Source organism: Pongo abelii, chromosome 7 (assembly GCF_028885655.2).
Source record: "Pongo abelii isolate AG06213 chromosome 7, NHGRI_mPonAbe1-v2.0_pri, whole genome shotgun sequence".
In the NCBI taxonomy this organism is placed as follows: Eukaryota; Metazoa; Chordata; class Mammalia; order Primates; family Hominidae; genus Pongo; species Pongo abelii.
Genome location: NC_071992.2, coordinates 128,699,247 through 128,726,740, shown reverse-complemented (window position 1 = coordinate 128,726,740; position 27,494 = coordinate 128,699,247). Strand labels below are relative to the sequence as shown.

Here is a 27,494-nt window from a genome sequence, read left to right as displayed (position 1 = left end):
GGTGTATCAAAATAATTGATTTTTGTATATTGAACTATCCTTCTGTCCCAGGAATAAATCTGACTTGGACATTGTGTGTGATCCTTTTAACATTTTAATGTGCTGTTGGATTTAGTTTGCTAGTATTTTGTTGAGGATTTTTGTACATGTATTCATCAGAAATATCGATCTTTAGTTTTCTTTTCTTGTGGTGTATTTTTCTGGCTTTGGTATCAGGGAATATTGCCTTTACAAAATTAATTTGGAAATTTTGTTTTTTGTTTGTTTTTTGTTTTGTTTCAATTTTCGGCGGTTGGTGGGAAGAGTTTGAGAAGGATAGAAATTAATTCTTATTTAAACGTTTGGTAGAATTCACCAGTGAAGTCATCTGGTCATGGGCTTTTCTTTGTTGGGAGATTTTAAAATACTGCTTAAATGGCCATATTAATAATGAATCTATTCATGCTTTCTATTTCTCATGATTTAGTCTTGGTAGACTGTATATTTCTATAAATTTATCCACTTTTTTCCTAAATTATCCAGCTTGTTATCATATAATTGTTCAACATAGTCTCTTATGTCTCTTATTTCTGTAGCATTATTCTTTCTTTTCCGATTTTATTTATTTTAGTCTTATCTCATTTTTCTTAGAATAGCTAAGGGAATTTCAATTGTGTTGACATTTTCAAGAAACCAACTCTAGTTTTATTTTTTAATTGTTTTTCTATTTTCTATTATGTTTTTATATTTTCTTTAATCTTGATTATTTCCTTCCTTCTGCTGTGAGCTTCTTTGTTCTTCTAGTTCCTAGAAGTAGAAAGTTACGTTTCTTATTTGAGACATTTTTCCTTTTTATGTAGGTGTTTATTGCTATGAACTTCTTATATAGTTCTATTTTTTCTGTTTCCCATGCATTTTGGCATATTGTGTTTTTGTTTCATTTGTCTTGAGGTATTTTCTATTTCTCTTTTTTATTGATATGTAATAGTTGTACATATTTATGGAGTACAAGGGATATTTTGATACATGCATGCAATATGTAATTATCAAATAAGAGTAACTGGAATATTCATTATATCAAACATTTGTCATTTCTTTGTGTTGTACATTTTAAATATTCTCTTCTAGCTATTTTGAAATATAAAATAAATTCTTATTAACTATCATCACTCTACTGTGCTATTGAACAATAGAATTTGTGCCTTCTATATAACTGTATTTTTGTACCCTCTTCATCCCATTGGAATGCTACAATTCCCAGTATCTGGTAACCACCATTTGACTCACTACCTCCATGAGATCAATTTTTTGTTAGCCCCCATATATAAATGAAAACATGCAATATTTGTCTTTCTGTGGCTGGCTTATTTCACTTAACATAATGTCCTCTAGTTCCACCAATGTTACTGTAAGTGACATGTTTTTATGTTTTTCCTCCCCGTGGCTGAATAACATTCCATTGTGTATATGTACCACATTTTCTTTATCCACTCATTGAATGATGGTTGATTGAATACCTTGCTTATTGTGAATAGGGCTGCAATAAACATGCACGTGCAGCTATCTCTCTGATATACTAATTTTCTTTCTTTTGGATAAATACCCAGCAGTGGAAATGCTGGATCATGTGGTAGTTGTATTTTTAGCTTTTAAGGGAAACTCCATACTATTTTAAATAGTTGCTGCATTAATTAACATTCACATCAACAGTGCATGAGCATTCCCTCTTTTTTTTTGCATCTTTGTCAGCATGTTATTTTCTGTCTTTCTGAGAGTAGCCATTTTAACTGGTGTGAGATAATATCCCGTTGTGGTTTTGATTCACATTTCCCCGATGATTAGTGATGTTAAGCATTTTTTCATTTACCTGGTGGCCATTTGTATGTCTTATTTTGAAAAATGCCTATTCAAAGCATTTGCTCAATTATTAATTGGATTATTTGTGGGTTTCTTTTTGTTTTGGTTTGTTTTGTTGGGTTTCTTTGCTATTGAGTTGTTTTAGTTCCTTATATATTCTGGTTATTAATCCCTTGTCAGATGGGCAGTTAGCAAATATTTTCTCCCATTCTGTAGATTATCTCTTCACTCTGTTGATTGTTTACTTTGCTTTACAGAAGCTGTTTAGTTTGATATGATCACATTCGTTTAGTTTTGCTCGGGTTGCCTGTATTTTGAGGTCTTATGCAAAAAATATTTGCCAGAACTAATGTCCTGAAGTATTTCCCAATGTTTTCTCCTGGTAGTTTCATAGATTAAGGACTTACATTTAAGTCTTAATCTATTTTGATTTTAGTTTTATATATGGTGAGAGATAGGGGTCTAGTTTTATTCTTCTACATATGGATATCCAATTTCCACAGCACCATTTATTGAGGTCCTTTCAGAGTGTATCTGTTAAAAATGAGTTGGCTGTAGATGTATGGATTTATTTCTGAGTTATTTTTCCTCTTCCATTGGTCTAGGTGTCTATTTTTATGTCAGTATCACACTGTCTTGATTACTATAGCTTTGTGGTATATTTTAAAGTCAGATAGCTTGATGCCACTAAGCTATCTTTATTCTTTTTGCTCCCAAATTGCTTTAGTTATTCAGGGTCTTTTGTGATCCTATAGGAATTTTAGAATTTTTTAAAAATTTTCTCTGAAGAGTGGCATTGGTACTTTTTTTTTTAATTAAAAAAATGAACTCTGGCAAGTTTTATTAAATAAAAATTTTGCATTGCTTACTTTTCACCAGACTGTTCTGGCATGCTTCTAATGATATCAGAATCTCCCAGATTAATGATAGCCAGTATGCATTGTCTGTAGTATATTCCACATGCTGTACCCAATTCAGTGTTATTGCCACTGTAATGATGGATACCAGTTTTGGCCAACAACACTTAGTACTCTAATTCAGATTTCTTCAGAGTCAGGCAGTTTCTAGAAAGGATGATGAATTTTGCTTTGCCTTGTCTGATCATCTTCAGAGTTGGCTTGTACCCTAGCATCTTTTTAATGTGTTGTTGTTTTCAGTTTGCTAGTATTTGGTTGAGGCTCTTTGCATCTATGTTCATCTGAGATATTGGCCTATACTTTCCACTTTTCATAATGAGTTGGAGTCTAGAGTTAATTGACTCCAGTGATGTTTTCATCTTCTTTGTGGCCCCGATCTTCCCGCCTTAGGTGCAGGACAGGCCCCACTCAAGAGCACCCACCAAGATGGCCAGGGAGCAAGAAAATGGCATTGGTACTTTGGAAGAAATTACTTTGAATTTGTAAATGACTTTGGGTGTATGGACCTTATAAAAATATTAATTCTTCCAATCTATGAACATTAAATGTCTTTCCATTTTTCTTGTGTCCTATTTTTTAATAGAGTTTCATAAATTTCATTGTAGAGAGATTTTACTCCTTTAGTTAAATTTATTTCTAGGTATTTTATATATTTTGTAGCTATTGTAAATGGGATTTACTTCATGATTTTTTTTCAGATGGTTTGTTATTGGCATATAAAAATGCTACTGAGTTTTGTATGTTGATTTTGTATCCTGCCACAATACTGAGTTTATTTATAAGTTCTAACAACATTTGGTTAAATCTTTAGGTTTCTCTAAATATAAGATCACGTCATCTGCACACAAGGACAATATTATTTCTTCCTAATTTAGATGCCTTTTTATTTCTTTCTCTCATTTAATTGATCTGGGCAGAACTTTTAGTACTATGATGAATAAAAGTTATAAAAGTGGTCATTCTTGGCCTTGTCTTGTTCCAGATCTTAGAAAAAAGGGCTATCGACATTTCCCTGTTTAGGATGATGTTAGCTGTGGGTTTGTTATATATGGCCTTTTTTATTTTTAGATATATTCCTTCCATAACCAGTTTGTTGAGAGTTGTTATCATTAAGGGATGCTGAATTTTGTTGACTGCTTTTTTTTTAGCATTTGTTGCAATGCTTCACATAGTTTATGTCCATGATTCTGCTAATAAGATGTATCTTGTTTACTGATTTGAATATGTTGAATGATATTTGCATCCCAGGGATGTATCCCACTTGATCACAGTAAATGATCTTTTTAATGTGTTGTTGTGTTCAGTTTGCTAGTATTTGGTTGAGGCTCTTTGTTTTCTTTTTCTGCTGTGTCTTTGGTTTTGGTATCAGAGTAAATTGCCCCCATAGAATGAGTTTGGAAGTGTACCTCCTTTTCAATTTTTTCAAATAGTGTGATTAGAATTGGTATTAGGTCTTCTCTAAATGTTTGGTAAAATTTAGCAGTGAATCCATTCGTTCCTGAGATTTTTATTGATGGGAGACTTTTTTTTTTACTACTTTGAACTCATTACTTGTTATTGGTCTGCTCAAGTTCTCTATTTCTTCATGGATCAATTTTGGTAGATTTATGTGTCCAGAAATTCATGTACTTCTTCTAAGTTTTCCCATTTGTTTGAGTATTCTTCTTCATAATAGTCTCTAATAATTCCTTGTGTTTCTGTGGTATCAGTTTTAATGTCTCATTTTTTGGCTGTGATTTTTACCTGAGTCTTCTCTCTTTTCTCTTAGTCTAGTTAAGAAAAAATTGTTAATTTAGTTTATCTTTTCAAAAAGAGAGTTTTCATTTTATCCTTTGTGTCTTTTTCACTCTTAATTTTTTTTCCTGTTCTGATCTTTATAATTTCTTTCCTTCTACTAATTTGGGGTTTGATTTGTCATTGTTTTGTAGTTCTTTGAGGTGCATCAGACTGTTAATTTGAAGTCTTTCTACTTTTTTGTATAGGTGTTTGCTGCTATAAATTAGTACTGCTTTTGCTGTATATTTTAGGTTTTATTTGGGGTGTTTTGTTTACATTTCCTTTTTTCAAGAAATTTTTAATTTCCTCCTTAATTTCTTCACTGACCCATTGGTTGTTCAGGAGCACTTCATTTAATTTCCATGTTATTTGTACAATTTCTAATGTTTCTTTTGTCTTTGATTTCTGGTTTTATTCCTTTATAGTCAGAAACGATATGATTCAAATATTTTGGAATTTGTCAAGACTTGTTTTGGGGCATAACCTATGCTCTATCTCAGAGAATGTTCCTGGTGCTAATGAGAAGTATGTATACTCTGCAGCAGCTGGATACAATCTTTTGTAAATGTCAAGTAGGTCCATTTGGTGTGCAGTGTAGTTTTATTCCAATGTTTCTTTGCTGATTTTCTGTCTGGATGATCTATCCATTGCTGATTGTGGAGTGTTGAAGTCCCCCACTATTATTGTACTGTTCTTTCTCTCTCCCTTTAGCTGTATTAATATCTGCTTTAAATATTTGGGTGCTTTGATATTGGGTACATATATATTTATGATTGTTGTATCCTCTTGATAAATTGACCCTTCATTATTACATAATGACTTCCTTTGTATCTTTTCAGTTTTTTGACTTGCTGTCTATTTTATCTAAGTATAGCTACTCTTGCTCTTTTTTGGTTTCCATTTGCATAAAATACATGTTTCATTCCTTCACATTCAGTATATGCATGTCCTTATAGGTGAGTATGTTCCTTGTAAGCAGCATATATTTGGGTCTTATTTTTTAGTTCATTCAGCCACTTTGTTTTTCAATTGAAAATTGAGTCAATTTACATTCAATGCCATTATTGATAAGGACTTACTAATGTCATTTTGTTACTTTTTTTTCTGGTTATTTTATAACTCCTCTTTTTCTTTCTTCTTCACTTCCTTTGTGGTTAAGTGATTTTCTTAACACAAAGTTAGTATGTTTGAATCCCTTGCTTTTTATTTTTACTTTCTCTATTATAAGCCTATGTTTTATGATTACTGTATGGCTTACAAAGAAAATCTTTTAGTTGTACAAGTTATTTTAAACTAATGGCTACTTAAGTTTGGTGGCAGAGAAAAGCATAGAAACAAACAAAGAAACATCTATAAAGCCCTGCATTTTGATTTCATACTCCTCCCCATATTTAGGCTTTTTGTTGTATCAATTTATATCTTTCCATATTGTCTATCTCTTAACAAATTGTTACAGTTATTATTTTTGATAGATGTGTCTTTTCTTCTTCAGGCTAAAGATACAAGTGTTACACACCACAATTACAGCATTAGAATATTCTGAATTTGTCTGTGTACTTAATTTTACCAGTGAGTTTTATACTTTCAGATTATTTCTTGCTGTATATTAACATCCTTTTTTTTCAAATGGAAGGACTCTCAGTAGCATTTCTTGTAAGAAAGTTATGATGATGAAGTCTGTTAGCTTTTGTCTGTGAAAGTTTTTATTTCTCCTTCATGTTTGAAAGGCAGTTTTTCTCACTACTATATTCTTGGTTAGAAATTTTTTTGCCTTTAGCACTTTGAATGTTCCATGACACTCTCTCATAGCTTGCTGAGAAGTCTACTGCCAAATGTATTGTAGCTCATTTATATGTTATTTGCTTTGCTTTTGCTGTTTGTAGAATCCTCTTTGTCCTTGACATTTGAGAGTTTGATTATTAAATGCCTTGGGATAGTGTTATTTTGGTTGAGTCTGCTTTGTGATCTTTGACCTTTTTGTACCTGGATATTCATATTTTTCTCTAAATTTGGAATGTTCTCTGTTATCATTTCTTTGAATATACTTTGTATCCCTACCTCTCACTTCTTCTTTAAGTCCAATGGCTCTTAAATTTGCCTTCTTGAAGCCATTTTCTAAATCTTATAAGCCTTCTTTATTCTTCTTAATCCTTTGACTGTGTATTTTCAAATAACCTGTCTTCCAGGTCATGAATTCTTTCTTCTGCTTAATCAACTCTGCTGTTGAGACACTCTAATGCATTTTTGCATTCATCAGTTCATCAATTGTATTTTTCATCTCTAGGTTTTTATTTGATTTTTTAAATTCTTTATATATATATATATAATTTAATAAACTTCTAAATTGATTATCTGAGTTTCTTGAAGTTCACTGAGCTTCCTCAAATTAGCTATTTTGAATTCACCAAAAGGTTGCATATCTCAGCCACTCCAAGGTTAATCACTGGTGCCTTAGTTGGTCTGTTTGGTTAGATCATATTTTCTTGAATGTTCCTGAAGCTTGTGGACATGTGTCAATCAATGTCTGGGCATTACAGAGTTAGTTATTTATTCCAGTTTTCACAATCTGGCCTTGTTAGTACCCATCCTTCTTCAGAGAACATTTCAAAAATTCAAATAGGATTTATTATTGAGTTCCCCAAGCTTGTAGTCACTGCAGCTGTTTTAGTACTAGAGAGTATTCCAAGTCCAATTACACTGCAACCTTCTTGTGGACTTCTATGTACTTATTTCTGATGGACTTTTGGGAGATCATGGAAAATTTCTTGGGTTTCCGGGATGATCTTTCACTCACTTTCCTCTCTTTACCTCAAACAGGAGTCTATTCATACTCAGCTGCCTGGAGTTTGGGAAGGGATTATGTGGCAATTCCTGTGGCTGTTGTAACTGGCACCCAAATCCTGCAACCTTCCAGACCAGCACAGCACTGAGGCTCACCCAATGCCCATAATCATGGCCTGACTGCTGCTGATGTTTATTGATCGCCTCAGGCCACTTTAAGCAGTTGGTAGTGAAGCCAGCTCATATTTGGGTTTGTTCCATCCTGCCAGGGTAGCAGATTTCCTTCTGGCATGGGGTGGATCTAGAAGAAATGATGGGAGCAGTGGCCTGAAATCAGGGGCTTTGGGGATCTGCCCCACGCTGTGTTGTGCTGTAGTGGCACTATACTAGTTTCCAAGACAAAGTTCCCAGTACTCTTCCCTCTCCTTCCCTCAAGTGGAAGATGTCTCTCTCTTTGTCTCTGCACTGTGCTAGGGAAGGGGTGACTGTGTTAGGGGAGGGATGACATAGGCACTTCTGTGGCCCCCGCAGCTGATGTCACACTGGGTTGCACCATAAGCCCACACCCTTCCAGGTCAATGCAGCACTGGGGCTCACCCAAAGACCATGGTCACTACAGAATTGCTGCCACTGAAATTTATTTGAGGCCCAAGACTATTTCAGTCAGCTAGGGCTTAAGCCCTTCTGCTGTGGCTGTGGCTACAGATTTCTATCTTGCCTCATGTAAGAATAAGTATTCCCTCTGTGGGTACTGGCCCGGAGTCAAGGGCTTTGGAATTCTGCCCAATGCTATGTTCCATTGTGGTAGGATCAACATGGACTTCTAATGCAAAGCCCCAACTGAGTTTTATGTATTCTTTTTTTTTTTTTTTTTTCTTTTATTATTATTATTATTATACTTTAGGTTTTATGGTACATGTGCGCAATGTGCAGGTAAGTTACATATGTATACATGTGCCATGCTGGTGCGCTGCACCCACCAACTTGTCATCTAGCATTAGGTATATCTCCCAATGCTATCCCTCCCCCCTCCCCCCACCCCACAACAGTCCCCAAAGTGTGATGTTCCCCTTCCTGTGTCCATGTGTTCTCATTGTTCAATTCCCACCTATGAGTGAGAATATGCGGTGTTTGGTTTTTTGTTCTTGCGATAGTTTACTGAGAATGATGATTTCCAGTTTCACCCATGTCCCTACAAAGGACGTGAACTCATCATTTTTTATGGCTGCATAGTATTCCATGGTGTATATGTGCCACATTTTCTTAATCCAGTCTATCATTGTTGGACATTTGGGTTGGTTCCAAGTCTTTGCTATTGTGAATAATGCAGCAATAAACATACGTGTGCATGTGTCTTTATAGCAGCATGATTTATAGTCCTTTGGGTATATACCCAGTAATGGGATGGCTGGGTCGAATGGAATTTCTAGTTCTAGATCCCTGAGGAATCGCCACACTGACTTCCACAAGGGTTGAACTAGTTTACACGCCCACCAACAGTGTAAAAGTGTTCCTATTTCTCCACATCCTCTCCAGCACCTGTTGTTTCCTGACTTTTTAATGATTGCCATTCTAACTGGTGTGAGATGGTATCTCATTGTGGTTTTGATTTGCATTTCTCTGATGGCCAGTGATGGTGAGCATTTTTTCATGTGTTTTTGTGTTGTATGTTTGCTGTGTAGAATCCTTTCATTTCAAATTGAAGAACTTTCTTGGCATTTCTTCTAAGGCATGTCTAATGGTGATGAGCTCCTTCAGCTTTTGTTTGGGAGTCTTTTTCCATCCTTCATTTTTGAAAGACAGTTTGGCCATATATGGTGGCAGGCTATTTTTTCTTTCCACATTTTAAATATACCATCACTCTCCTTTATGATCTGCAAAGTTTCTGCTGAAATAGCTACTCTTATGGAGCTTCCCTTATATGTGACAAGTTGTTCTTCTCTTTCTGCTTTCAAAATGTTTTCTTTGTCTTTAATGACTATTGACAATTTGCTTGTAATGTGTCTCAGTATGGATTTATTTTGGTTACTCTTATTTGGTGTTCTTTGGACTTCTTGGGTCTGGATGTTCATTTCATTCTCCAGGTTTGGGAAAATTTTAGCTATTATTTATTTGAGTAAACTGTCTTGTTTTTCTTTTTCTCTTCTCCTTCTGACACTCTCATAACATAAATATTGGTCCCTAAATTGTGAGCCTTAAGGTTTCTTCACTTTTTTCATTATTTTGTTCTTTTTGCTCTTTTGACTGAATTATTTTTAATGATGTGTCCTTGAGTTGCTGGTCCTTTTATTAGCTTGATGTAGTCTGCTGCTGAACCTCGCTAGTTATTTTTCACTTTAGTTATTGTGTTCTTCAGCCCCATGATTTCTGTTTGGTACTTTCTTATATTTTCTGTCTGTTTGTTGGAATTCTCATTTTGTTCATGCATGATTCTCTTGAGCTTTGTGAGCATCTTTATGATAGTTATTTTGATTTGTCTGTCAGATAAATTGTATAACTTCATTTTATGAAGGTTGCTGTCTGGAGATTTATCTTATTCCTTTGTTTGAATTTTTTTTTCTGATTCTTAATTTTCCTTGATGCTCTGCATTGGCATATGTGTATTATCCAATTATACACATACATCCCGTCTGCCCAGATTATGCTTTTACCAGAGAAGACCACCATCAACCAGCCTGGCCAGAGATTCTAGAGCCTCTACCAACAACTCTTTCCCTTTACAAGGAGAAACAGACAGCTGGATTTTTGTTGGTTTGTTTTTTTTGAGGCAGAGTCTTGCTCTGTCATCCAGGCTGGAGTGCAGCGGCATGCTTACAGCTCACGGCAGTCTCAACCTCCCAGGCTCAAACTTATCCTTCTGCCTCAGCCTTCTGAGTAGCTGAGACTATAGACACACACCACTCTGCTGGCTAATTTTTGTATTTTTTGTAGGGATGTGGTTTTGCCATGACGTTCAGGCTGGTCTCAAACTCCTGAACTAGGCCTTTCAAATATTCAAAGTGCTGGGATTATAGGTGTGAGCCACTGTACCCCATTAGCTGTGCTTTTTGTGTATTTGCTCTGTGCTGACCCACTGGGGGAATCTATGACATCTACCAGTCCAAACCACTATTTCCATTATCCCTTATTTGTGGCAGACCAGTTAGAGTTCTAAGACTGGCAAATAGTTGCCAGTTCTTTGGGCAGTCCCGGCAAAGTTGGGGCATTGGATGCTTAGATCAACTCTTTTTCTTCTCAGAGAGAAGCTGAGAGCTGATTTTTTTTGTTTGTTTGTTTTTTGTGGTTGCTGTTGTTGCTCATGTTATGCTGAGCAGCAAAGACTTGGGACATCTGAGCAGCAGGGAAGCTTGAAGCTAGGGGCACCAATTGCCCCTAGCTTCCATCTCTGTTTTCCCCAGCTGGTATACTGTGCTGGTCCCATAAGAGATCCAAGACTGCCAAGACAGAAGCCAGACCTTTGTGGAGTCCTCTTGGAATGGTTGGGGTGCTGCATGTGCAATCCAAGGCCTTTTCTCCTCTGGGAGAAGCTGGGAGCTAGGGGTGAATCTCTTCCTGATTATATGGCACTGTGCCAGTGGTGGGGATTCTGGCGAGAGGGTGTTCTGGATCTCTCTACTAGTTTTGGTCAGTCTGGTTTCACATTCACCTGGGCTGCAGGAGCCTTTCACTTAGTTTCTGGATTTCTCATAAAGTAAATTTGTCAATGATTTGTTCCTGAATTTGTGTTTTTTGGGGGATAGAGTGTACAGTACTTTCTAGTTTGCCATTGTGCTGATGTCACTTGTCATGTTCTTTTTATTGGAATTATTTCCTAAATTAAAGTGCTCCTTGGTATTCAATTTATCACTGGCATCAGGACATCTTTGTTAGTAACAGGTTTTTGTTCCTAATTACTTGCTAGCATGTTATGAAGAATGGGATATTTTGATTGAGGATTTACTGTGTTTGAATCCGGGTTTACTGTGTTTAAATCCTGGTATATGTTGGGACTTTAGACCTAAGAGTGTATAACTAGTTATTTTAAGACATTATTACTTGGTATTTTTTTTATGAATAAATTGCCTATAAACTTTAAGATGATAAATCATTAGAATAGATGTTTGGATTGGCTACATGATTTTTAGATTTTTAGTTCTTATATTAAGGATTATGTATAAACTGCTAATAATGTCTGCACACTAATTATAAAAAAACTCAATTAAATTTTTTTTAAAAGTGCTGATGAACTTGCAATTTGCATACAGTGTATTAGTTAACATACATGAGGACCATAGTGTTATCACTGATGATGTGAAAACCAGAAGACACAAATATGTTTTAAAAACCAGGACTTTGTATTTAGGTCAAATGAATACTATACTAATTTCATCACTTTGTATTCTAAATTCTCTTCTGAGACTGTATGAAGAGTGTTAATATGCCAGCTCCCTTAGCAGAACTTCACAAATAGTTGAATAAATCTATTTTTATATGAGTCACATCAATTGCTTCAAATAGAGAATCAGTAACATTGATTGCCTCAAATACTTAAATTCCAATGCAAGTTTTATTTTTATTTTTGTATTCATTTCATGAAGTCAAAATAAAGTCTTTGAAAGTTGATTGTGTTAAAGATAAACATATATTATACATTCAGTTAAAAATTAAGATTTTATTAGTTTTAAATTTACTGAGACTTGTTTTACTGAGAAAATCATTGCCCAGCATGTTTTTTTAAAAAAATACCATGTGTACCTACCTAAAAAAAAGTGTATTACCATTGTTTTTGAAGTGTCTTATAAATATCAATTTTGTTGATCATGTTAATTATTCAATATCATTACTTCCTGTTCACTTATTTTATCAACTACTCAAGAAAAGTGTTAAAATGCCCCACTGCAGTTTCACATTTGTCTATTTATTCTTTTTATCTTTTACTTTTATTTTTTGCCTCATGCATTTTGAAGATACGTTATGAGCTGCATACATTTTGGATGCTATAGGTTTTTTTTGACCCTTTTTTGACCCTTTTATTGATATGAAATATCTCTCTTTTTCTCGGTAATTTTCCTTGTGTTAAAGTTTACTTTGTCTATGTATATATATCATATGATTAGTGTGTCATGTTATGCCTTTTAGCATCTTTTTACTTTTAAGTTATCAGTGTCTTTATATTTAAAGTAGACTGCTAGTAAATAGCTTATGGTTGCACCTTGATTTTTTATTGTTTGAAAATCTCTCACCCTTAGTTGGAGTCTTTTAACCATTAGACTACTTATGTTTAATATAATTATTCACTTGGTTAAAGTTTGTCTACCATATTGCTATTTTTTTTTATTGAATCCACCTGTTGTTACTTTTTTCTCACCATCATTTTTTTCTCTTCTATTAGCTTATTAGCTATACCTCTTTTGGGAGGAAAGGAAAGCATTTGCTCTAACACTTGTAATGTGTATCTTTGGCTTATGAAAACCTGTCATTATGTCAAATAGACAAACCTATCATTAAATAATATTATACCACCTCACGTATAATGTAAGAACCTTCTAATAGTGTATTTCCATTTCCTCCTTCAGTTCTTTGGGGCATGTTTTCATTTATCTTACTTTTACATATGTTACAAACATCACAACCCTTTTAAAAAACTTTAAGCAAAAAAATTATCTTTTAAATATTTAAAAGTGAGCAAAGGCCACAAATTAAAATTTAATATTAAAGATAAAATTATTTATTTTGTGATAAAATACAAATGTAAATTTTGGTGGTACATAACCTCATAATAAAAACAAAGCTCTTATAAAATTAAAAAACAGAAATGTACTAGGAATTGGTTGTTGTGTACACAGAATTCATAATTGCAACCAATAAAACTGTAATATTTACCCATCACAATAAAACTGTTGTTAAATATACAAATATTTTTATATGCAGTTGAAATAATTGAACTAAGTGGTGTGTGTTTGTGGGTGTGGTTGTGAGAGAGAGAGAGAGACAAAGTAAAACTGATTCAAAAAATAAATAAAAGAACATAGTATGCCAGTACCATGTTCTCTTTTTCCTGATCATTGTCAATAAGTCCTAGAAAGGTTTGGGCTTTTGAAGTACTATTTTGCAAATAAACCAAAATGCCCTACTATGATATCGAATGATTTTGAAAATAAAACCTTTACATTTTGATAGCTATTCATTAAAATCCACTGAAAATCTTAAAATATTCAGTTAGTACAGTGCTAAAAATCTTCAGTTTGTACAATTTTAAGTAAATAGCAATTATTGAAAACAATAAACAGGAAGACATTTAAGTGTGATTTCTTTAAAAGAATGAAAGTTCAAACACTGTGCAATATTGTAACTGGAAACTTTAGTATTTTAGTATGTCTTGACTTGTTAAAGGGTCTTTATATATATATATATATTTTTTATATATGTATATATATAGTTTTTTTTTTTTTTTTTTTTTTGGGAGGACAGAGTCTCACTCTGTCGCCCAGGCTGGAGTGCAGTGGCGAGATCTTGGCTCCCTGCACGCTCCACCCGGGTTCACGCCATTCTCCTGCCTCAGCCTCCCAAGTAGCTGGGACTACATGCGCCTGCCACCACGCCTAGCTAATTTTTTTGTATTTTTAGTAGAGACGGAGTTTCACCGTGTTAGCCAGGATGGTCTCGATTTCCTGACCTCGTGATCCGCCAGCCTCGGTCCACCAAAGTGCTGGGATTACAGGTGTGAGCCACTGCGCCAGGCCTTTTGATAGTTATTTTTAATTGGATTAAACTTCTACTTTATTCTGGGATAGAATAAAGTTAAGAAAATGTATATTTAATATAAATTATATATAAATAAAATTATATATATAAAATTTATTTTGTATATAATTATACAGCTTGTAGATAAATATTTCAAAAAATTATAATTTAAGAAAACTTGTTTGACAAGTTTCATATTATAAAAGTGTGTCAAAAATGTATTCTGAAAAGAAGTTAAAATTCAGTACATGTGAAAATGTTTGAGCTGAAATGTTTACATACTGCTTAATGAAAATAAAAATAAAATTGAAATTTTTCTTCATTTCAGAGAATTAAACCTGAGCTTACTAGGTAGCTTAACATTTATAAAGAGGAAATTTCCTCAATTAAAAATAGTATGGCTTATGATGACATCAATTGAGCTACTGACAGTTTAAAATATATAAAAATGTTTCTAGCAATACTAATAAAAATAAGAACATATTGAAAAAACACATTCTTTAGAAAAAATAGTAAAAAGGGCATTAAATGTGACTAAGAAACCAATTAAAGAAGGCACATGTGTAACACAAATGATTATTTTGCATGTTATTTTAATATTCAGATAATTCATATAAAGAAGATGCTTTTTGTACACAGATATGTCATTTTAATTTTTTAGAAATTATATTATTTTTAAAATAGTTTTTGTATAACTATTGTGAGACATGCATCAATATAATATCAATTATGTTACTCAATACATATTTTAATTATGTAATTTTATTTACTTTTAGCTTCTTGTTTCATGCTTAACAATTTTTTCAGTTTCAATAACAAAGTCATCAGATTTTGATACACATGTTATTATTTTAAAACTATGTTTACATCTACTGTTCCTCTTAGCCTGTGTTCCTTGAAGGGTAAGCATGTCATCCTGATGATATTTGTGTCCCCACAACTTGGCACGGCACCTGGTACTTGGTACTTAGTAAATATTTAATGAATCTGATTGAATGGGTAAATCTTCTAATAACGTAAAACCAAAAGCACACAAATACTGTATACCGTCAGTCAGAAGTAATATGAAACCATTTTTACATAATTTTTCTTTCTTTTTTTTTTTTACTTACTAATACTGGTCATCCCCATATACTAGAATTCTATTTCAAATCGACTCATATACTTTTCTGTAATCTTTGGATGTAAAATGAGTTTCTTGTACATATCCTTTTGATAGTCTTCAACCTAACAGGCCTTTGATTCCACAAAAATTATATCATTGATTGTATGTGATATGATATGATACAATGCCAACAACTTTTGTAGGCATACTGGAGCATAAGAATCTATGAAAGCAGGGCTGTGTTGTTTCTGTTAATATCTCCAACATCAAGCATAATACCTGGCTCAATAATTATTTGTTATAATAAATGCATACGCATTTTTAAAAAAGAGATTTCTATATACTTGGAAGTATATTACAACACTGGCTTTGAGGTTTATTTTTCATACCATGCATTAAGCAGCTTTGTTTCTCTCCTAGGTTGATGGGAATGTGTCTGTCATGCTGCCATCAACTTTAACCTGACTTGCCATATCATTAAATGTATCCTTAGTAACATAATGAAATTCTAAAGATAGCCACATTTCTGAGTAGCTGGCAGAGTGTGGGCCTAATAATGATGTTGAACATTCTTTATAAAATTGATGGATCATGTACAAAGCAAGGGCTCAATCAAGGGCAAAATTCTCCAGGGTGAAATTCACCTCTAGGTTACCATCTGCATTTCAAATATTTTCTGATTGATTTGACTCTGGATGAGATTTTTCTCACAGGTTAAGTATTCCCATTACCCATCTTGATTTTCTTATAGATAGTGAAGTGGAGAATACAGTGTCATTTTTTAGCCAATACAAAAATATAGGCAATAAAGCTGAAAGAGAGGGATGTAAGAAATTGTGAATACCAAATTTGGACCATGACCTTGCTAAGTCTCCTGACACATGGCAAAAAATATAAAATTATTGCTTAGAAAACCTATACAATGCATATTAAAATCTACTTGTTTTTTCATTTCAGAATTGTATTTTCATAGAATTATGAATATAATTGTTAGAATAAAAATTTAATATTTTGTCTGATTCTAAATAAAGCAGATGAAATATTCCTAGGCCAGTTTTACAGATGAGGCAGGAAAGATTCAGGGAACTAATACAAGGGAGTAATATCTTTTCTTAATACAGTACACTAAGTCTAAGTCTCCTGCTTCTGATATCATTACTCATCCAACTGTATGAAATCCAAGATTTTTCTTCTTTGAAAGGTCTTGAAATAAACAAGTTTATACCAAAAAGTCGATTTTCTGAACAGAAAGGACACATAAGAACTTAAGAGTGATTTCAGTGTATTTATTCTTTGTTATACCAAGCAAAGCAGTAAGAAAACCGGAGTGTTTTCTTTTGCTGTTGTCACCACAATGGTAATTCAACTTATCTCTGACTTCAGGTAGTCATCTATATTTCAGTTGAAAACTTCATATGCACCAGCTAGGCTTGTGAAATCTATATTAAGTGAAGTGCATATTTCCAGTGAAATTATACTCCCAATTAGATGGAAGCAAAGATAAAATAAGTGAGAAGTATATTTACAGTAGCAATAATGAGAACTCAGTTATATTTTGTAGTAGTTAGTGCCATCTGGTTTTTTTTCTGAACAAACCCTAGGTTATTCATAACAGATTAAAGCAATTAAAATGTAATGTAAATATTGTTATGGCACACTTGAAATAAACAGCTCCTGGCTTCAAAATAATATCATATTATAAATAAACCTTCAGCATACACTGAAATGACAAATGACAGTTTCGTTCATTCATTTATTCATTCGTTCATTCATTTGTTTTTAACTATAGTAAGAAGTTCTCTTCAAATTCTTGTACTGATGGACAATTTATTTCTTCCTAGGGCATAACAAAGCTAGATTTGATAAGGACATGTTACTTAATGACAAATGCTATGAACTCTTTCAGTGGATTTAGATCAGTGAAGATCGATGATATTGTAAAAACAATTTCTAAGTAATATATGCTTTCTCAGATAAGCATACATTCTTTTATAATGAATTCAAAGAGATTCCTTATATATAATTAGAATAAAACAACATATCTTGAAAAATTGTTTCTACTATGTATAAGCAGTTAGAAAATTGTATTACTTTTACATGTCTATCTTTTTTTCACATTCAGGTTAATGAGAATTTTAGCCGTGGGTACAGTTATTTGTTTTTAGTGGAATAGAAACAGTTCTATTTTGAAAGTAAAAATTTGTCATAGCAAATGTATTTCTAATTTATCATAACAACCAGATAGAAAAACTCATTTTATTAGAAATAAATGGTACCATACAAAGTAAAATCACTGGCACAAAAAATAGTGTAAAAATTAGAAGATTTTATATTTTTGCTAATGTTCACTCTATTTCTTATGTCAAAGATTTTTACCTTCTTTTTGAATAATTTCTGAAACATATTTTTATCTGGTTATTCTAATAAATTAGAAGTATATTTGCGATGACATTAATTGTCTAGGAAAAATTTACGTAGGTGAAATTTTATACTTATTTTTTACAATTTTACTTTCTAAATCAGAAGATTAAAAGATTTTATAATTTTGCAATATTTTGGACATAGTAAGTTGAGGAACCTACCAGACATCTAAGTACAGAAGTTAAATAGGCACTTGAAGAGAATGGTTAAGAGCTCAGAAAAAAGTTAAGGCTGGATATATAAATTTCAGGGGCATCAAGCTAAAAATAATATTTAAACTTATGAAGTTATTTAGTAAGAAATTGTGGAAAGAAGGGACAAGAATATTAAGGACTAATTCCTAAGGTACTCCAGCCCTCAGTCATCAGGTTATCAAGTAACAAAAGCAAAAGATACCAAAAGAGAGCAGCAAATAAGCCAGAAAGAAAACCAGACTAGGCTGATGAATTGGCAGCCAAAAAACAAAACAACAAAATAAAAAACAGTGCTTGAAGAAGGAAGGAATAGTCAGCTCTAATAAATGTTGCTGAAAGGTTTTTGAAAGAAAGCATAAAAGTTACCACTGGATTTGGCAGCCTGGATTTAAAAACAGTGGAATAGAGGAAAGACTGACAATAAAACTGGAGACAATTGTATAGAAACTTCTCTCAGGAGATATATTTAATAGATTTTCTATTAAAGAAAGCAGAGAAATGGGAAAACAGCTGAAAGAGGATGGGGATATTATAAAGTTTTGTTTGTTTATTTAAAATGGAAGATAGAAGCCACAATTACATGCTGTTGAGAATGATCCAGTATAGTACTGTACATGCGGCTGAGAATGATCCAATGTGCTAGTGATGCAGAGGAGATGAAAAACATTTAGGAATAAGTCCTTAACAGTGTTTAATACTAGCAACACAAGAACTACGATTTGCTTTTTATAGAACAAGGCCAACTTCTCCATTTTAAAAGACAAGGAAACAAAATATGGATGTAAATACCAGCAAGGTGATCAATTTGATGGTGTTAAGAAGAGAGTGCTTCTATCTATTGCTTTACCCTCTCAAAAAATTATAAAGGAAATAAAACAAAATAAGGGGTGAGAAGGAGAAACAGTGAAAAAGCAGTTGGAGTGGAAATGTTCCTCATATTGTAGTTACTTTAAAATGTTATTTGGCATGTATTTGGCATATATATGGCTAAACTTGGATATGTATATGAATAAATTTTATTTCTATTATTTTTAATAACCACAAATATAACCTTGCCTCTTTCTTTTCTGCTTTCCATTATGGTAAAAATGTAGGCAGCAACATATTTTTATGTGTAATAAAGGGATACAAATAGTTCAATATTTCTTGCCTTTCCATGTCAAATTGGTCTAAATTTTTTTGGCCAATTCTTTCATCAATAGACAGCTGTCAGAGTTCCACTAATAGGATATGGCTTTATGTTATTTCTGGTAATGGGATAGGTTTGTGCTGAGACAACACACTGTAGTGGTTAAGAGCCCTGCTGGTTGAGTTCAAATTCCAGCTCTGCTAAGAACATGCACTTAAGATCTCTGAGATCTTAAGATCTCATTTTACCCATTTAAAAATAGGGATGAAAATACCACTTTGTAAGGATTCTGTGTTTTAGCTTGAGTGTAAACTGAGCTGCTAGTCAAGTGCTTTGCATGCTATATGCTCTAAATAGAGACAGTAATCATTGCTATTATCATTATTTTATTGGTCTCTATTCTAAATTAATTGCCTTTTTTTAAGTTTCTCTTTCTTAGCTGGTCTTTATTCAATTTGATATATAACAATAGAACCCTATTTAATAAGGCTTTAATGTTGATATCAGTGCAAATATTTTTAAAGAAATTAATACATTTAAGATGTTATAAATGTGTAGGTTTTTGGACTACTTTAGTGAAAATAATAGGTGGATAACTGCTCGTCTGATTTTAAAATGACACTTAAAGATTAATAGCATGTTTCAGAGACTTAATCATATCATTGAGTTTTATGCTCTATTCAACACTTAAGCACATTTTATTACAAAGGCTTTATCACTTTTATTTCAAAAATGTCCCTTGGATATGGTCTTATGCCTGCATTTGTACTTTAACTGTCCCTAAGTAATTGTACGATGTTGGGAAAGCACCTTAGCCTTTTTAAGCCTCAATTTTCTCAATGGAAAAATGTGGATAATAATAGTACTCAGACTTCCTGTGAATCGAGAGGTAGCTTATAGCATGGTGTTTTAAATGTAGAAAGTGCTCAATAAGTATTACATATTAGCATTATTAGCTATTCACATATGCTTCTATTTATATACTTTTTCTGTGTGACTTATTATTTCTAATGAGCGTTAACCTAATTTAAGGAGTACAATCTACATCTGTGTAACAGACTAGTCACTGGATAATTCCTAGACTAACCAAAATGAAATTGGCCAGCCCTTTTGAGGTGAAGAAAACAAGAAAGGGAAGTAATCTTTTATTGACAACTTCGTGGGATTTTACAGGTCAAACACGAATTATATTTGGATGTTATAACATATAAGCCTATTATTCACTTCAAGAATGTTCCTTTTATGATATTATTACAGGTGAGACAACAAGGTTGTTAAGACCCTTTATCTTTGTTGGAATTTCTGCTTACTTTGCATATTTATGTTAGGGAAGAGGAGGCATGAATGGCAGACTTAAAATCTAATAAAACAAAGATATGGATATTCATTTCAGCAAATAAATTTGAAGCAATTTGAAATAAAGACATTTAGAAAATAAGTGAATTACCCACGGTTAATACATTGGCAGTCAGTATACTATTTTCTGACATATACTTTTAAATTTTTACGTATTTAAAATAGTTGATAAATTAAAATACTTAATTGCCAAACGAGTCCTCATTCTACCGAAATATTCTATATATTGTTCCAGAACAGGAGGGGATAAAGATGATCAAATTCCTACTTAAAAATTTATATAACAATAACAAAAAGAAAATACAAATAAGGATTATATATTTTGAGAATTGTATGATTCAAAAAAAGAGAAGTACATATAAAATACAAATTATTAATCTATTTAAAAGTGTATGATCAATGAAGTTACTTTAATATTATATAATTGCTTTTTAAATCATTTTAATTATGTGAGATTACCTGACTTCTAATTTGAAAGGAAATATAGCATAGCTCCTTAAATTGTTATTTCTTTCACTGGCTACAGTTTCTATTTGATACAGATGGAGAATGATTGATGCTAAAATTATTATAATTTTGTCTACCTACAACACAGAGTATAAAGAGCATGAAAATCAAACTTCGAATGAGTAAAAAAAAAAAAAAAAAAAAGACAATAGCATTTACACCAAGTAATTGTTCCTGTGTGTATTTAACTAACTGCTTTCAGAACTCAAGTAATTCCAAGAGGAAAAAACTTTATTTGGTCTTTCCTTAAACCCCATCCTTTCTTGTTCTTTAAAATCTTACTCCTAATTTGTTTATTAATTGAAAGAAAAAGGAACTTGAAGGATTTACCACCTCTCCTCCTTCAAGTCAACTAAGCCCAAAGGCAAATGTGTATTCTCACATATTGTATATTAGCTGTCATATCAAAATATTATTTTAGTTACTACGTCCCACTTTAAATCTTTCAGCCCAGTAATTCTGATAGTAGTGTAAAAACACTTTTTTCCCATCATAGTCAGCTTTTTTTCCTGTGATACTCAGCTAAAATGTGATGATACTGACTTCTTTCATTTCAGTATGTTTTTCCAACATTGTTACACAAACATTTTTATTTTTGAGATAGTACATCTTAGGCTGAAAGCTTCCTGTGTCCAGTACACTGGAAATCTCAAACAAAATTGAAGTATTTTTCATAATCTTTTATATTATTCCTGTTATTCAATTTGAAAGCTATAGCACTTTTCACATTTATGTCACTTCTTTCTAATAAAAACATCCTAAATGTAAACCTTGTGTGTCAAACGTCACTCTCCACTTATAAAACCAATCCATAGGTGATATGGTTTGGCTCTGTGTCACCACCCAAATCTCATCTGTAATTGTAATCCCCACATGTCAGTGGAGGGGCTTGGTGGGAGGTGATTGAATCATGGGAGCGGACTTCTCCCTTGCTCTTCTCTTGATAGTAAGTATGTTCTCATGAGATCTGGTTATTTGAAAGTGTGTGGCACTTTCCCCTTCACTCTCTCTCTCCTTCTCTGCCATGGTAAGATGTGGTTGCCTCCCCTTTGCCTTCTGCCATGATTGTAAGTTTCCTGAGGCCTACTAGCCATGCTTCCTACTAAGCCTACTGAACTGTGAGTCAATTAAACCTCTTTTCTTCATAAATTACCCAGTCCCAGGTAGTTATTTATAGCAGTGTGAAAACAGACTAATACAACAGATCAATTTTAGTTTGGGTAGCAACCATTCCAGAGCAAATCAAGAAAAATTTAATGAATAAGTTTCTCTCTCTCTCTCACACACACACAAAACATTTTTTATAAAAGATCTCTATCCATAGTGGAAGACTATAATTCTTCAGATTCTTTGATGCATGATGCTCCGTTTAGTGCTCTGCTGAGAAAAACTGATGGATATTACAAAACAAATTCACTTATAAATTTAGTGCAGACGGACAGTCATGGCTCACTGTAGCCTTGACCTCCTAGGCTCAAGCTGTCCTCTCACCTCAGCCTCTCAAGCAGCTGGGACTGCAGGCACGCACCACCATGCTGGGCTAATTTTTTTTTTTTAATTTTTTCTAGAGACAGAGTCTCACTTAGTTGCCCAGGCTGGTCTCAAACTCCTGGGATTTAGAAATCCTCTTGCCTTGATGTCCCAAAGTGCTGGGATTACAGGTGTGAGCCACTATGCCTGGCCTCTAATTTTAAAATGTTGCCACTTCAAGAATGTTATATAAATGAATTAAACAGTATATAATATTTTGATATTGTATTGTTTTTACTTAGCACAATTTCCTTGAAATTCATCCAAGTCATATATATGAATCATTCTTTTTTATTACTGAGTAATATTCCATTGCATGGATTTACCATCATTTAACCATTTACCTGTTGAATGACATTTGGGTTGTTCCTAGTTATTAGCAATTATGGATAAAGTTATGAATATCTGTGTGCAGGCTTTCGTGTGAATATAAGTTTTATTTTCTTTTGGATAAATGTTCAAGGGTGCAATTGCTGTGGTATATAGTAAGTGAATGGTTAGTTTCGTAAGAAAGTGCCATAATCCTTTCCAGAGTGGTTTTACCACTTTACATTCCCACCAGCAATGCATGAATGATCCAGTTTTCTCCATAATCTTGCCAGCATTTATTGTTATCATATGTTTTTTAAAAAATTGAGCCAATTTGAAATGTATGTAGTAGTATCTCATTGTGGTTTTAATTTGCATTTCTCTATTAGTTAGTGATGTTCAACATCTTTTCATGTGTTTTCTGATATCGTTTTCATTAAAATGTCTTTGCTCATTTTGTAACTGGATTGATTGCTAATTTTCTTCCTTTTTTTTTGAGTTTCGAGAGTTCTTTATATATTCTAGCTACAAGTCCTCTGTGGATATGTTCCTAACAAATATATTTTCCCAGTATGAAGCTTTCTTTTCATACTCTTCAGTGTCTTTCACAGTACATTTAATAATGTTGAGTAAATTTAGTATTTGGTAACTAAAATACTACGCCACTTTTTCACATAAGTTAGCACATAAATTATTTAAAATATAGAGAAAGTGTTTACTGTATAGCATTTAAAAATTGACCCCAAAATTTTAAAAATTAATTTTCTAAAACACATGGATATATGACATTGATTTTGGTAGTTATCAAAACTAAAATGTTGTCTCTGTCTTTTGATAGGTTCTGTTGCCACTGCATGTCGTGACCCAGGGGTCCCCATGAATGGGACTCGAAATGGGGATGGAAGAGAACCTGGGGACACTGTTGTTTTTCAATGTGACCCAGGATATGAACTTCAAGGAGAGGAAAGAATAACCTGCATTCAGGTAGAAAATCGGTACTTCTGGCAGCCCAGCCCACCAGTCTGTATAGGTATGAATTAAAGAACAATTAAAATTTTATATAAACATAAAACAATGGTTAAAAACTGGTATTTTTCTTAAGAACCATATTCTAGAATAGATTCTATATGAGAGTCTAAGATTTCAGAGGATTATTAACCTCCCCAGAATGTACAAAATTATAAAATGATTATTATTTTTCCATGGGGTAAAGGCTGATGATTTCATTAATTTTTTCAATGCTTCTAAGATTCTAAAACAGTTATGAATCAAAGCTCTTGGAAAATTATATCACCCTTTATTTACTATGTAGCCATAGTTACCCATTGCTTAAAGAGTGGATTCAGACTCCATATTAAAATGGGTAATATTGATCTTGTCTCTAAAATGGTTATTTCATTTAAGAAAGAAAATATTGTCAGAATCTATGTCAGAATTTCCAAGCTTTGTCTTTCCATTTAGTTCATGTAATCCAAAGGAATATTGGTTTTTATTTGGAAGATCTAAGAAGTTGTAGCAGCCTGGATCATACTTCCAGCTGTCTTTTGTCTCCTTACTCTGTTATTGAATCTCCAAGTTAGACTCCGGAAAATTAAAATACAAATTATGATTTGGTCTGAGAAAGACTTAGAGGAATGTCCCACTTTTGGAATAAAAATAGTTAGAAAATATGCTATATAATTAAACTAGTTTAATCTTAAACTTTTTTGTTCTGTTCAGTTGCTTTAGTATTTGTGTCATCTTGAATTTATGACACATTTTGAACAAATGTTTTCTCTACTGAAAATTTTATTTATTTACATACTCTCTCTTACTACACTGTAAGCAACTTGGGAGAAGATTCTATATTTTGTTCATCATTGTATTTCTTATAGCATTTGGTACATGCAAATGTATCATGTTTTAGAGGGAGAATCTTATTTTTGTTCACTTATACCTAACTCGTAAACTTCACAGTGACTTATTTTGAAAGTCCCATGGAAATAGGAAAATAGTGTTAGTTCTTCAGTTAGAAGTGAACAAACTCAAACAATTATTCAGATTTATTTTGCCCCATCTTGTAACTCCCCACACAAAATTACAAAATCAAATTCATTAGTCATTAACTGTCTCAGGCACTGTTCTAAACAGTGGGAAATTAGCAATAAAACAAGACAGAAAAGTTCTCTGTTCCTATGAACTTACTTTCCAGTGAAACAATAAAAAAAAAAAAGTTTTACAACACATTTTCTCTATTTTATAAAGTTGGATTTAAGAAAACACTAAATGCACCAAACAACATACAAAGGCCCAAACCAGCCAGGCAGTAGACGGACAGTTCTAGATCTCTGCTGTAAAAAATAAGACAAATGACAAAGAAGTAAATTTATTAGAGACCCTTTTATAAAGCATGAAATAATGGCATCACTTGAACAGTTCAGATTTAGCTATATCTCCCATTACACTATTTCTATTCACACCCATATTGTTCTTCATGTACCACTGCAAGATTCTAAATCGACAAACATCAATTAATTTACATTTACTGTAAGTGCACTCATACCATCCGGGGGAAAAAACTGTTAAGAAATGTTTGCAAAGAAAGAGATTGAAATAATGTTTCATATTTGTTTCAAAATTTTCAAGTTTGTTTACTACTCAATTAACCAAAAAATGTTCAACTAAATTAAAACTTCTTATTCTAATTAATTGGAATTTGACCACATATCTCATGAAGAGAATATTTATGTAAAGAATAAATTATAAACCACCAAAATCTTACTGTAGAACTTCTTGTTTTATTGTGATTCTTAGATTTGGCTAAAGGATGTTGCTTATTAGAATTACCAGAAGGGCTAACTTATGCCAATTGTTTTTACATAAAATCCTAAAATATTAAATGGCTTATACAAAAATTCTAGATAACACTAAAATCCAAGATGCAAAAGATGAAAAAGTTCTGAGATCTGCTATTATAAATTTCCATTTTTAGACAAGAATATGCTTTAGCTAGCCAGTCCTATTCTAGAAAAAAAAAAAAAAGCTGAGTACTACATCTTACTTAAGTTAAGCAGTTTGTGTGAGGTTTTTGTATAGATAATGATACTGTGTATTATTTTTGGTAGGAAAAGATAGCTTGAGGAGAAGATATAAATTAGAGCTTCTCTGGGGAAGAAAATAACCTTAAAAGAAAAAGTCTGAAAAATTGCTAAGGCTGCAGAAAGCTTGACCTCTAAAACTGATAAGAAAGGACTTCATGATTGGAAATACCATGCCAAAGATTAAACCCTGAACTTCTTAGAAACTCCATAATTCTATGTCTCAGACCCCGGAGCATAAAGCATTTTGCTTGCTTGCATATAGAAACAGTCAGTCTTATAGCAAGTACCAAACAGAAGGACGTCGTCTTTAAGAGAGTTAATAGAATTCATTCCAACAAAATTGACAGCGTGAAAATTACTTTGACATTGCCCCCGGGAAAGTAGAAGTATTCAATATGAAGGTAAATAGGAAAGACATTAATGTGAGTGGCCTTTTGAGAAAGAAAGAAGACACAAATAAAACTGAATTTGAGAAACAAATAAAGAAGATTGTAAAATAGTTATCAATAGTTGATGCCCATATAACTGCCTCAGAAAACACTGCATTCAGAACAAATTACTGAAAACTTAATTCATGAATCCCTGACTTATATTTTGAATGCTTTATGGTTAGATGGGCAAAAATAGAGATGCATTTCTAGATGCTATTTAAAGTTGAGTATATTTAAAGATAATTTTCTTTACTCACTATAATGTCTCTGCTTTTCTCATTGGCTTTCATAGGTTTTCAAAATCAACCACAGCATTGAAATATATTGAGAAATCTTTGATAAATAATTTGAATAGATGCACACCTGTGTTCCCAGCTACTCAGGAGGCTAAGATGGGAGGATTGCTTGAGCCCAGGAGTTTGAGATGAGACTGGGCAACACAGTAAGACCTTGTCTCTAGAAGAAAAACAATAAATTAAGTAATAGAATAAAAATCATTTTAGAGGATCTTATATCTAAATAATAGACACTTTACTATATGTAATAAATTTCCTTAAATATTTTGTGATAAAGAATATACATGTATAATATATACATGTATGTATGCATCTCTATACCATTTCTAACAATAAAAAAGACCAATGTTCCTTCTAAAAAATAAGGACAATTGAAACAAAATTACTCCCCTACCCTCTCCAAAATTACACATAATCCAAGTGGAAAAAAATCACAAAGAACATTTTGCTATCATTCTGTTCTTTTTTGCATATATACATACATATAAGCAGACCTCATTTTATTACAGTTCACTTTATTGCACTCCACAGATATTACGTTTTTTTACAAATTGAAGGTTTTTGTCAACCCTGTGCCAAGCAAGTCCTAATAGACTTTTTTTCCAATGGCATCTGCTCACTTCATGTCCCTGTATTATATTTTGGTAATTCTCACAATATTTCAAACTTTTTCATTGCTATTTTATTGTTATTGTGATCTGTGATCAGTGATCTTTTATGTTACTATTGTAATTGTTTTGGGGTGCCACAAACAAATGCCCATGTAGGACAGTGAACTTAACCAATAAATATGTGTGTTTTGAGTGCTCCCCTGACTGTTCCTCCATGTCTCTCTCTTTCCTTGGGCCTACCTATTCTCTGATACACAGTATTAAAATTAGACCAATGGCCTCTGAGCATTCAAGTGAAAGGAAGATTTGCACATCTGTCACTCTAAATTAAAAGCTTGAAATGATTAAGCTTAGTGGGGAAGGCCAGTTGAAAGCCTAAACAGGCTGATAGCTAGGCCTCTTGCACCAAATGGTTACCCACATTCTGAATGCAAAAGCAAAATTCTTGACAGAAATTGAAAATTCTACTCTAGTGAACACAGAAATGATAAA

General features: G+C 32.8%; 1 protein-coding gene and 1 pseudogene across 4 annotated transcripts in view; one reads left to right on the top strand and one right to left on the bottom strand.

Moving 5' to 3' along the window:
- Nucleotides 1-27,494, top strand: part of CSMD3 (CUB and Sushi multiple domains 3) — a 1,211,731-nt gene that overhangs the window by 886,319 nt on the left and 297,918 nt on the right. For all 4 annotated transcript variants that reach the window (XM_054518783.2, XM_063726791.1, XM_063726792.1 and 1 more), the window contains one exon: nt 23,423-23,614. In XM_054518783.2, the coding sequence (XP_054374758.2) occupies nt 23,423-23,614 (192 nt within the window). The remainder of the gene's footprint in view (nt 1-23,422; nt 23,615-27,494) is intronic.
- Nucleotides 2,702-9,382, bottom strand: LOC112134683 (large ribosomal subunit protein eL30-like; annotated as a pseudogene).